This window comes from Tympanuchus pallidicinctus, unplaced genomic scaffold, assembly GCF_026119805.1.
Source record: "Tympanuchus pallidicinctus isolate F22 unplaced genomic scaffold, pur_lepc_1.0 scaffold41, whole genome shotgun sequence".
Taxonomy (NCBI): Eukaryota; Metazoa; Chordata; class Aves; order Galliformes; family Phasianidae; genus Tympanuchus; species Tympanuchus pallidicinctus.
Window position 1 is genome coordinate 660168 of NW_026294760.1, and position 12745 is coordinate 672912.

At 44.2% G+C, this 12745-nt stretch overlaps 1 protein-coding gene across 1 annotated transcript in view; it reads left to right on the plus strand.

The window, feature by feature from the left end:
* The first annotated feature begins 5374 nt into the window (after positions 1 to 5374).
* Positions 5375 to 12745, plus strand: part of KCNU1 (potassium calcium-activated channel subfamily U member 1) — a 41140-nt gene continuing 33769 nt past the window's right edge. The window contains exons 1-8 of the mRNA XM_052701898.1: positions 5375 to 5943; positions 7551 to 7667; positions 8151 to 8212; positions 9977 to 10067; positions 10811 to 10922; positions 11513 to 11588; positions 12038 to 12113; positions 12460 to 12630. Coding sequence (XP_052557858.1) covers positions 5782 to 5943; positions 7551 to 7667; positions 8151 to 8212; positions 9977 to 10067; positions 10811 to 10922; positions 11513 to 11588; positions 12038 to 12113; positions 12460 to 12630 — 867 coding nt within the window. The 5' untranslated portion in view covers positions 5375 to 5781. The remainder of the gene's footprint in view (positions 5944 to 7550; positions 7668 to 8150; positions 8213 to 9976; positions 10068 to 10810; positions 10923 to 11512; positions 11589 to 12037; positions 12114 to 12459; positions 12631 to 12745) is intronic.

Here is a 12745-nt window from a genome sequence, read left to right on the forward strand (position 1 = left end):
AGAGTTTAGGTGTTTAATGATTAAAATCCTGATGTCCTTGAATATAAAAGTTAGATGAAAGAACTGCCAGGGATCTTAATGCAGCTGAAACGCTAAACATAAAGGGAGCTGTAATGATCAAGCCTGAGGTGATTACATTCTCTAATTAGAACACATGTATCATTTAGGCATGTTAATCTTGGTCTGTCTAATGTGCTTTGGTTAGAATAACCTACATCCAGAGCAAACTGCTTTGATCAGAACAGCAGCACATGTAACACTGCTTGTACCACACCTGCACTGCCTCAGTCCTTAACAGCAGAGGGGTGAGTGATGATGCTGAGCACAGCACTGATGGTTCTGGCTTTGGTTCCTGGGCTCTCTGGCAGTGGATGGCTGTGGGAGGATCTCCAGCCTCTTTGCAGTAAGAGAGAAATACTGTTGGAATTCTTCATCCATCTAAATAGTGGGTTTTACTCCTGGCAGTAACAACCCATGTATTTAATCAGAGAAATGTTGAGATACTTGTTTCCTTTTATCCATAATTTTTCTGGTACTGTAAATAAGGGAATGTTTCAGAGCTTGTAAGTTTTAAATAAAGCTGGCAGTCTCCAAATGTAGGCTAGACAGTTGTAAGGAGAGAAAGAGAGAGCACTTCACAGAGAGCTCCATTTAATTTACAGCTGCAACACCACTGAAATTAGCTGCAGTGGATGTGTGGAATGCAATCGTATCTCTTGGTGTCTGTTGGTGCCTTGCAGTGAATGCCATAACAAAGAAGCAAGCAGGGATCTGGCTTCCAACTGATACTAGAAGTAGGTTCCCTAAAAAAAAATGAAAAAAAAGCCTTGGGTAATGAGAGGTACTGAAGCACTGTCAGCACTGATTTCTGCAGGGAGAGTTTGATTGCAGAGTGCTTTGTCATCGCTAGAAAAGGGGATTGGGAACTGGGGAGGTTTGGGCAACATGGTTTTGATTCCACTCACCTTCACAATGGCTTGGGGGAGGAAGAGAAATTTGTGCAATCCTCCTTTTGCTTCACCTCCATCTTTGCAAAATGGGGTTGTGCAATTTTCCTCTCCCACATAGGCATGCTGTGCAGAGAACTCTGCAAATAACTGATGTACTGTGGGACTGCAGAGATAAGGACTGGACCAACAGCGAGGGCCCAATTTATCCCTACACGACCCATTTCAGACTCCTCCCTCACATCCTCCATCCTAATTCCCAGACTGTGCCCCCATGGGGTCTGTTACACCTCAGGGTTGTATTGGAGAAGATCCTGTCCTGCTCTGTACTTAGTTGCTGCTGAATATGCAGGTGTGGAGGCACTTCTTGCAGAGGGAGAGCGGTGAAGGGCAGTTGATTTGCTTTATGCTGAGAGTAATTCACTACAATACTTGTGTGCACAGCCACCAGAAAATGGCACAGCAGTGACTCAACCACCAAACACCTTCCTGTGCTCTGGGTTGCTGCATGCAGTGTTTGGCAGCTTGGGGAGCAGAGCCTGGGACTGCTCTGAAAAGCCAGGCATCTCCTGAGGTGCTCTGTGCCCATGGAGCTGGGTGCAGAGTTGATTTGGAAGATGATCTGAGATTCCTCAGGCTTTTAGCACATGAGTATGACTTCTTGGGGCAACTGCCCTTATGGAGCTGCTTGCTCACAGGCTTTGGGAGCCTTCCTCAGCTGGCATTGCCCCTTTGGCACATGGGCATCTTTTATCCTAACAAATCTACTCACATTGGGTAGAACGTGGCCTTCAAATCAGCATTATTGGGGCAATCAAACTGAATGTGTAAGGCTTTTAAAAAACCTTCATTATCCTCAAGCATCCTTCAGTAATGAACGCCGTGGGTAAGAAAGGTTTGAAGGCCAGTGGTGAGCTGAGGTTTGGGACTGATGGGCTGTGCTTGGAGTCAGTGCTGGGGGAGAATGAGACAGGCCAACGAGGCAAATGTACCTTGAGACAGGCAGCTGAGAATGCCAACAAAATGCAGAGGCCCCCACAATGCAAACCCTGTGCTATATGATAGGACCCTCGGTCCTGTTGTTTGAAGTTTAAGGCACAGTGACCTTACATGTGGTGGTGTGGAATGCTGTAGCAGAAATTGTATCTGGCTGCTTCAGACACCTTGTGTGTACTGACTGAGCTCAGAGACATCATCTGTAAGAGCCTGAGAAAAGCTGATGTCCACACGGCTCTGTGTTTCTGAAGGCCAAGCAGGGCTGCATGCAACACTACGGGCATTTCAGCCTACAGAATCATCCTCGTCCAGAGAAAATGAGAAATGATTTCACTCATAAAACACTGCTTTCTGTAAATAAAGGGAATTCCTGTGCAGTATTTTCTTTGTGGGTATATTTGATCCCATGTCACGTGGAGCGTGTGTGTGCATTCTTATTAGGCAGAATAATGGCCTTTCTGAGAAGATATTAGTGGATTATTTCGCTCTTGCTGCAGGTGCCATTAAAATGAGAGGCCTTGGCTCTCTCACAGTCAATTTGTCTAATGATAATTAGACGAGCAGGTGATTTCCATTAAAGGGAAGTGACAGACTGTCCATTAGATACAGATACGTGTTTATTAAAGTGGAAGCCCAGAGCAAGCACTTGGCTCACTTGCTTCCAAATTTTGGACTAATCTGTTTTATTTTGCACTTGGAAGGCTCAGAGAATAGTGAAATTGGGAACCAAGCAGGGATGAGGACTGCAGTGGGAAGGAGGTTGGGAGAATGCTGGCTGTGATGTGTGTCTTTGTTTAATTCCTTAGCTTTCCTTAGAAACAGAGAGAGAAAGAGATAACAGAAGGATTTTACCTTTAAGCTCTTTGTTTCTTCCATGTGTGTATGTCCCTCTGTAGCAGACAGATGAGCAACTTGTTCTGGTCTCCTTAATCCCAGTGTTCTGGGTCTGCTGGTAGCCAGCTCCTTCAGTGGAGATGTAAGCTCTCCACAGTGAACAATTATAGAGGTATCTACCCAAAGGAGACATTTATTTGTAATCCCTGCCAGCTATTGGTTTATGCTCTGAAGCAGCAGGATGTATCTTTATTTTAATCCAGTCTGATGTGCCTGTGGATGTTCTCATTACTCAGAAGTTAAATCCTTTCAGGCTGTGTCTCCCCAGTTTGGTGCCTCTTATCCTTCTTTCCTCTCAGTCAAACTGGTGCACTTTATGATCAAGAACTTCCTTTCACAGATCTAATGTAATAAGCTTACCACCCCCCTCCACCCCCTGCCCCTTCACTGGGATAGCAACTCAGGTTCTGCTGTCTGCACATCAAAGAGGATGCTGAGAAATTGGAAGGGTTCATAAAAGAGCCATATAAATGATTCAAAGTCTAGGAAACATCTTTCTCGTGAAAGATATTAGGAGCTTGATCCACGTAGGCTATAGAAGAGGAAATAAAGAGGGGTTCTATCACAGTGAAAACACAAATGCAAGGAAGGTGACTCCTGATAACGGGTGGCTCCTCCAGCAGTAGATAAATAGACAGAGGGATTTGGCTGGAAGATCAGGAGAAGAATTTCCTGGGAAGCTGGAGCCAGCATGAGAGCTGGGGGGAAGGCACACATTTCCAGGGGAAGTTTAAAATGTTAATTAACCATTGGAAGGATTTGTTCTCTTTTAAGAGACCTGTAATTCAGCCTGATGGAGAGCATTACTTGATTCTACTTTTATTCTTCTGATTAGAGACGAAGCAAAGTGATATGTCACTGTGAATGCTGCCCTTGGAGAGCAGCTGAGCACTGTGCAGACTCGTTGCAGTGGTGTTCATGGCTTAAATCACAGGCTTCTATGTCTGTAAAACCTGAAATCGGGTTCCTGCCAGCCAGCTTAATTCTTTTATGGCCTTAATTTTTCTCCCACAGTTTTCCTACCTGCAGTTATTGACAGCACTGGCATATAACCCTTGGGAAGGCAGGGCTGCAAATGCTTGCATTCAGAGAGCACTCTGAATTCCAGGTGATTTTGGCATCAATAATGAGCAACATGTGACGTCTCCCGGTGAATTTCCATAACTTATCTCTAAACGTTTGCATCAGCGCAGCACAAACAACAGCTTAGTCAGATTAAAGAAAATAAGTCTGCTCAGTGTTGTGAGCTCCCTTTCCTGGCTTATGCACCTCGCTGCAGACAGGGCAGTGTGTCAGTGCATGCTAATAAATCGCTTCCTTCCTGCAGCTCTGAGCTCCTGCTGAGTGGCTGTGATTTGTTGGTCTGTTTCTGCTCTGGGGACAGCTGGACTGAGAAATCAGCCGGGAGATGTGGGCAGCACCACAAAATGGGCAGAGGCTGCCATCTGCAGTCAGAGTTGCCCTACAGCAGCAAGGGAAGGAAGGCAGAGAATTGGAATCCTTCCCATCCTTGACTTGAGGCATCCTGGAGTCTTAGATGAGGAACTGATCGCAATTGTGTAGAGTTGGGCTCTGTGGAAACAGTGATGCTGACTGTCAGCTGTCAGGCTGTCCCCAGGACCACCCTCTCCATTCCAAACATCCCACTGACTAAAATCATTCATAGGCACCTCTGATGCTCAGCATGGGAGGAAAGAAAAGAGGAGGGCAGTCATTCAGCATTACTGTATTTATTAAAGGCTACAATAATACGTTCTTTGCCTCCCAACCAGCTATTTGCTGGGCTGTTATTTCACCATTCTTTTGCAATTTATTATTATTATTATTATTTTTCTGGGCACATATTTTTCCCCAATACAGGTAAAATCACCACTTCCATACTCAGCTGTCCTGATTGCATGAAGAAGAGTCTGATTGCATTATTCATCTGCAGGTTCTCCTGAGACTTTAAAAGCTCTTGGCTAGACCAAAAGCTTTTGAGGACATTCTGTTTCAACAGAAGTGGGGAAGGTACTGCATGAACTGCTCACACCACAGCACTGTGGGTGGGATATCAAGGCCTCGTGGGGCAGGATGAGCCCTGGATTTTACAGAACACTTTCAGTGGACAGCTTGCTGTGCTGCTCTGCTTTGTCTTTTCCTTTGTCCAAGGCTGCAGTGATGCTGGGAAGCAAATAATTTTTACGTATGGCCTTGCAAAGGTGGCTGGACTCCAAGGGAATGCTGCCATCTGTGGGTATGAGAGCACATCCACCCCAGGGTGATTGTGTGCACAGTCTGGGAAACTCTGACCTATCTTGTTGAAATTGTTCTGATTAATAAGTTTATTAAACCAAAAGAAGGAAGAAAGAGGGCCATCTAGTTAAAGACGGTAGGGAAAGGATCAGACTGTCCTTCATCACCAACAACTGGGCGGTAAACAGCAGGACAGCAAGCTAAATGCATCCTTTGTCTGACTTCTGTGGGCAATCTCGTGTTTATTCACTGTTTTTATCAAAGCTCTCATTATGACATCTACTCTTTCAGTGCCAGGGCATCTTGCTTGTATTTATTTTTGAACAGCATCCGGACTCTATCCAAAAGTGGAATGGAAATTCCCAGGAGAGAGCTGCAGTATGTCTGTGTTGCAGCTCGTGAAAGGAAGCGTGAAGTGGGGTCTGAATGGATGAGTCTTGAGTGCCATGTGTGAGACTTCACAGGTCTGGATAAGCAACTTATGTTTATACAGCGAGTCTGTGCGAGAGCCAGCTCTGTAAACTGAGAGATTCCAGAGAGAAAAAGTACCTTGGTAATATCACTGCACAGACACGGTTCTAAATGGGAACCACCATTCAGAAGCTCCCATGGTGGCTGTGGCCATTCCCAGACCTCAACCTGAGCACTGGGGTCACTGCAGCATCACAAGAGTAGTTTGTGTTCTAGAAGATCAGGACCAGAACATAACATGGCAGAATCTGACCTCACCTGTGCACTGCGCTTTCAGTTGGCTTTTATTTCTCCATCTCTTTTTGTTTTCCTCGGAGGCCTGTTTACCATTCTGGCTTTCAGGTCAATTCGATGCATTTATAGATTCATCCTTAAGCAAATCTGGAGAAAAAAAGTGAAGGTAAAGCTGTCTTGGCTTATTTCATATGCTGTGTGTTGATGTGAGAATTCAAGGATTGCCTTTGGTACGGAAGGAGTACTGGCTTGGAAAAGCTTTACCTCGTGTCTTAGTGCACTGGACATGGCATATTGAGTTGGGTTTGGGAAAACCCAAATGTACTGCTTTTATTTTCAAGAATATTACTTACACAGGTTGGTGCCTTTGTGTATTACTCTTGTTCTCCTAATAAGAGGAGGGGGCAAGATGGTTTTTACCAGTGTAGCTATTGCTATTTGCAGAAACACACAGAGAAAGCTCAGCTCCTGAATGTGCAGATAAACACAGGTGCACACAGCACTAGAATGCTCGCCTTTTAATCATGATCACAATTACCTGCATTTGCATACAACTTCCATTTCTTAAACACACAAGTTTATTCCATGCAAATGCACAGGAGGAATACGTACATGGTCAAGTAATTTCTCAGCAGCATGCTTTCCCACTCTGTATACTGGAAGTACTGGGAAAATTGCCCTAAGAAGCTGTTTTTCAGTACACTGGGATAGGTGCTTTCACAAGTTCTGCACCAAATGGACAAGGATGGGGTTAAGCATGCTGAAAAAAAAACCTCACCACCAGATCTTTTGTCCCAGTCCTCCCTATGTGCGCTATGAAGGTGTTAATAGCTCTCGAGGGTAACACCAGGATGTTCAAATGCATCCAGGTCATTTATTTACCAGGTTACAGTGCCATTTGTAGGACTGAAGAGCTTTTTTCTTTGTGTGTCACTTCAAGCTGCCTCCAACAACTGTCACAGCTCATTTCTCTCCATCACTTCCAAGGGAGGACTCGATGTTCTCATCAGCTCACCCAGGTTGTATGGGCTGAAGATAAAGGGAACACCTGTGCTGCTGGCAAGCAGTAAGCAGCTCTGTGTGCCAAAAAGTTAAATTAACCTGACTCTCTGTTGTTCTCTTGGCTGCTGGAGCAGAGGTGGGGTTTAGCTCTTAAGTGTCAGCTCTTTGCAGACTCTGCTGACTGGGAAACTGAGAAGGGCCAGTGAAGTATTTCCCACGAGCAATGTTTTTACTGGTGCATGTTTACAGGTTTTCTGTCATTGAATAATGTTAGTTATGTGTTATGGTTATCAGTAACTGTATCTGTGAGAAGACACAGTTGTACTCAGAGCCGAAACTGATCAGAATTAGCTGAAGCTATGCAAGAAAAAAAGCAGTCAAAACTACATAAATGGGTTCACTGCTGGCATAAGATGGGAAGGGGTGGGGAGAGTAGTGGAGAGGCATTATTATCCTCTTCCTTTCAGGCTCAGGTTATGAAGCAATCACTTCAAACTGATGAAAATCAACATTCATTGATGCAACTCATAAAACTATGGTGCAACTGTGGTGGGAAGATCACAGTGATTGCCTGCACAGCTTGCCCTCTGTGAAGTCTGGGAGGAGATGGCATTCTGGTGTGCTTAGCTGAAGGGAGACGAGCTCCTCTTGCCTTCTTTCCTTCTTTCTTTCACTTCGGATTTGTTGGTGGCTGGCTGTGTTTTTTTTTTAGCTGACTTAGGAAACATTGTCTGGCATGGCCAAGGATAACGATCGTTGTTTCTCTGTTAGAACAAAGACATCTGGTGGTCACACAAAGGGAAACAAAGATCAGTCTACTACTTAAGAATCTTCTCTACACAGATGCAGATGATGCTATCAGCCCAAACCTCCATGGGACGGGTATTGGTGAGTAGAGCAATTAGCACAGGGCTCCTCTTCCAAGGCACTGAGGGATGCGTGCCCTTCTGAACTTGCAGTTCACTTGGTCTGGTTCAAACTTCTTCCACTTACAAACGTATTTGGTCTGGAAGATGACTCAGAAAGTCCTCCTAAGAAGACCATGCGTGTCCCAGTTTGGTGAATGAGTCACACGTGTGGATTCCCCGGCATTTCACAGGGACAACCAGGCCACTGGAATTGCATGGGAAGCTTTGGGTCAGCTGCACGCAGCCCTCAGCAGTAGCAAATCAATGTGATAACGTGGGTTTGTGTTGGTTGAGATCTTGGTTCGTCCCTTTCTGGAGTTATTGTAGAGTGCAGGTAATTGAACTGTGTTCCTTCTGCCTTTCTGTAAGTCACAGATAGGCAATAAAAGGGGTGTTTTAGATGGAATCTGTATTGCTACCAGAATAAGCCTCATAACATCCTTTTTAATACGTGTTTTTTCAGATGATACTGGTGTTTCTTCTGAACATTGGCACGCTTGTCATTTATTTTATTGATCTTACTGAGTAAGTACATCACTGATGTTTATCCCAAAAGCTCATTTAAACAAGTGGTAGAAAACCCAAGCTGGTGTGTTTTCTTAGAGCTGTTTTTTGGCCACAGGTATTAGATAGTGGAGCCCATGGGTGCTGTTATGTGACAGCGTGTATCTTTCTGTCACAGCTGTTCAGGTGTTGGTATATGTAATTTTTTGTCTATGCCTTCAAGCCTGGATTTTCAGAAGAGCTGTGAGACAGGTGACTGAGTCCTACAGCTGCAAACAGGCTTTGAAAATGGTCCCAAACCCATTTTGAAACAGAGATTTTCAAAATATTCAAAGCCCAGCTGTTCCTATTGCAATATTTAGGGAATGCTAAGCTTTTAATAAAGCTCATCAAGCTCTACCCAAGCTCGTTTGAACATCCAGCCATCTATGTTTGGTATCCAAATGGGAATGGAGCTCTTCCCTAAAGTCTAGATTTCTGTAAACAGTTTGATGGGGGTGAAATAACAAAACTGTCTAAGAAAGCACATCGTTTCTTCTACCAATCTTCACCTAAATGCATACATCTTATAGAACGTGCTTAGGGGTAAAAATATATTAATGTGTAAAACCCTTTGATCGATTTAATCTGCCAGAGCATTGTTCTCAGTGCTTTGCTTGGGTGGGAAAAATAAAATGGAATCATAAAATGAAATAAATAAAGTATAAAAGCTGTGGAGCACTCTGAGCTGAATTCAATCAGCAGGGGTAAACCTGAGAAACAGAATTATACATCAAGAGCAATCCAATATTGTGCTCAGTCCCAAGGCATTATAAATCTGACAAACAGCTAGGAATGGCTTCAGAAGGGAAAGAGTTTATTTTTTAAGGAATAAACAGGCACTTAATCCGTTCACATGGAATTCTTTCCACGAATAGCATTGCAGCTGTAGGTGAGAGTAGGCGTTCACCTGGGCTCTGACCTGTGGGACTGATTTCCTTAATTGTGTTTCTGCTTTTCAAATCTTCCCTGCATGGAGGAGGAAGAGGGTCTCAAAGGGGGTCACAAAGAGGGGCTCAAAGGGCTCGATTGATGCATGTAGCTGATTGCCTTCCTGGGGCAGGCAGTGTCATTGAGTGCACTTAGTCCAATATCCCTTGCTGGACCAGGTGGTGCTGGTGGGTCTTCATCCCTTCAGCTTTCCACTGCCAGGTTTTGCCCCTGATGTCAGCCTACACCAACTACACGCTCTATGAACCTCTCTGCAAGGTCACTGGGCTGGCCTAAACGTTTAAATGGGCAGTGTGAGCTAAACTGATGGAGTGCTGGAAACCCTTTGGTGCTTCAGCTGCTCCCTTGGCAAATAGAACTCTGTGTTCAGTGGTGGTTGGGTGAGAAATCACTGCAGGAGCTCCCAGTTTTGCTGACTAAGTGGAATAGAAACGAGTAAAGCAGTCCACGTGAGAAAAGTGAAAGGGTTTTCCTGGAGAATAGGAGTTTTTTTTTTGTTTAAATGCTCTATGAATATGTGAAATCCAAACTTTGCAGTGAATTTGCACAGTAGATAAATAACACAGTTTGAACATGCTCACTAAAGCTAACAAAAAACCCGCTCCTACCATTCCATAACTCAGTGAGGAAGTGGGAATTTAGATTACACAAAATTGTGAATGTGATTAAATTCTGCTTTGGTCAGTGCTTCATAATCAAAATATGAACTCAAACCAAATATTGCTGTATACCCAACTCACTGTTTTCTCTTTTCACCCTTCGTTCCACTGGCTGTGACATTGGCTTTCCCCTCAGAGCGGAGCAATTCCAATTCTCCTTTCCAGGCAGAATCATTTATGTGGATAAATTCTTCAATGCTTTCTTCGTCTTTTACTTTGGATTACGGGTAAGTGCACTGCATGGGAAAGGTGAGTTACAAACAAACTCTTTTTGGGTGCAGTTCACCTGTATGGACAGAGATGCTCTGTCATGTAACATTGGATTGTTTTAGCTTAATTCAGAGCCACTCTGTTGTGTTTTTTTTCACCTTTTCTTGTAATTATGTTCTCCCCTTGGAATCTGGTTATTTCCAGCATTTCTGCAGCATCTCCCAGCTCACACATTAGCCAGGTCTGTGTCCATGTCTTTAGAGCACTGAATCCATTGGTCAGGCCTCTCTTCAGCCTCTCTTGGACAAACCATGTAGCTGTGTACCATGTTCAGATGCCATTAGTTACATCAATGCAGAATACATTTTGATTGTAGCTTTGGACATTACAATTTTTAGCCAAGTCACCAGAAAATGGGATTTTCTCTCTTATAGCTGAGGGTGTGGTGTTGACTTGTCCTGAGCTTTCATGATTCATTATTACTGTTGCAGCAGTATACAGAGAAAGGCAGCTTAGAAGAAGAGATGAAAGGGGCAGATGAGAAAGGGAAAGAAAGCACTGTTATACCCATCATTGTGCTCTCAGGGCTCCAGCCCTGAAGCAAAACAGGAATATCAAGTTGGTGTTCACAGAAGGCAAAGTTAGACAGGAGGAAGCACACAGCAAAAATGGATTTCTGCCTCAGAGATCTCCTTTTTTGCTCTGATGAAACTAAAGATCACACACAGAACTGATGCTCTTTGATTTGATTCATCTTCAGTTTGTGGCGGCTGATGACAAACTGAGGTTCTGGCTTGAGCTGAATTCTCTTGTGGATTTCTTCACCATCCCTCCAGTGTTTGTTTCTGCTCTCTTAAGGAAGAATTGCTTTGGTAAGTTGAGACTTGGAGATCCCACTTTCCTTCCTTGTTCTGCATCCTACACAGAGACTCCTTTCAACTCTGGTTTGACCTAGAGAGGTTTAACTGCCCATCTCTTCTTTCATTGTTCCAAACTGTTCCTTGGGAGCAAAATTATGCCTTATTGCTTTAAAAAAAGCCTTTAATTTTGTGTGACTTCTGAATTAGCCTCTATTCTGTCTGTGTGGCTTTGAGAGTCTCAGCAATCTCTGTGCCTGACCAAGAGGATGAGGAGCCACCCAGAGGGGATGTAACTGTGGCACCCTGATTTCTATGAATGGTTTTCTTGCATGCTTAGGGCCAGTAGTCCAGTGGTCCTCTATGTCTCTTAAGCCTTCAGGTTACAGCTCAGACAAACCACATTTCTTAATTTTTCTCATAATTCAAAGCGCCTTCGAGGGCATAAATGGAAACCCAGTGTTACAAGGGCTCTGAATACAGAGCAACGTTCTCCCCTCTTTGCTAGGTTTGAAGAATTGTTGAGCGTATCTGAAGATGTGGAGATGCTCCACGTGTGGAGATGGGTTTATTTTTTTCTCGTGGACTTTCCTGCTTTTCTGCAGGTCTGCGTTTTTTGAGAGCACTGAGGTTGTTGGACCTTCCCCGCATACTGCAGATCCTCAGGATCACCAAGGATGAGTGAGTTAAAGCCCTGCTGGGTACCCTCCAAAGCCCTTCCTCCTCCCTGATGCCTGTGGTTTAGCTGGGTTGGGTAACAAAGGGGGAGAGCGTTGCATATGGGGGAAAAGCTGCCCATCAGTAATCTTACACTGGAAATAACAAAAAGTATTTATAACCATGAGCTCAGTGAAATTCTTGGAGGGAGGATGGAGATAAGGGGAAGTCATAAATCAAGACATCTTAAAGGCTTTGAAGGCAGACAACTGTGAAAAATGGTATTGCCTGCTGTGTTGCCGGTGATAGAAAGGGCCTTGGATGTAGGGAGACTTTTTCTGACTCTAAACCCTTCCTGTACAGTTACTGTTACTAGAGAATACTTCATTGAGCAATGCTGTAGGAAGCTTTAACCATTGCCAGCACTGTGTTACACGTTTAACATCCTGGGCTTTCTGTCTTCCCATCTCCAGTTACTCCATCAAGCTCTCCAAGCTCTTCGCTGTGTTTATCAGCACGTGGCTCACAGCTGCAGGATTTATTCACCTGGTTTGTACCATCAGCTGTATGTCCTTCCTTGTCACCTTAAATCAGTATGGCTATGCAAGCTCTGTCTTTCTGTTTTCTCTAATGAATGCAGCGTTCTCTTTGGAGAGAGAGAGAGAGAGAACAAATTTGTGTACAACAAAGCATGACTTATGCCAGCAGAGTTTACTTGCATATGTTGCCAGATTTGGTGGCACTGATGCAGCACCTCTCCCCTCTGTGGGAATGGATCACTCTGCAATAATAAAAAAAACAGTGCAGTTTTTTAATCAAATAGTTTTAGATGGGAGATGGACTTGAACCAAAGCCACTCTAAACTTCTTTCTCCTCTTTTTTCCGCCCTGGACAGGTAGAAAACAACGGAGATCCTTGGGTCCAGCCTGTAAATTCCCAGCCCATCACTTACTTCAGGTGCATGTACCTCATCATGGTGACAATGTCCACCGTTGGTTATGGTGATATTGTGGTTCAAACAGCCTTGGGTCGAGCCTTCATTTTTTTCTTCATTATTGGTGGCTTGGTGAGAAACCTATTTTTCTTTTCTGAAAATGGCAGCTGGGGGCAGGGAATGAACAGGGCTGTCAGCAAAGCTTTGAGGGGTTCCAGGTACAGATTAGGCATCAATGAGCAAAAAC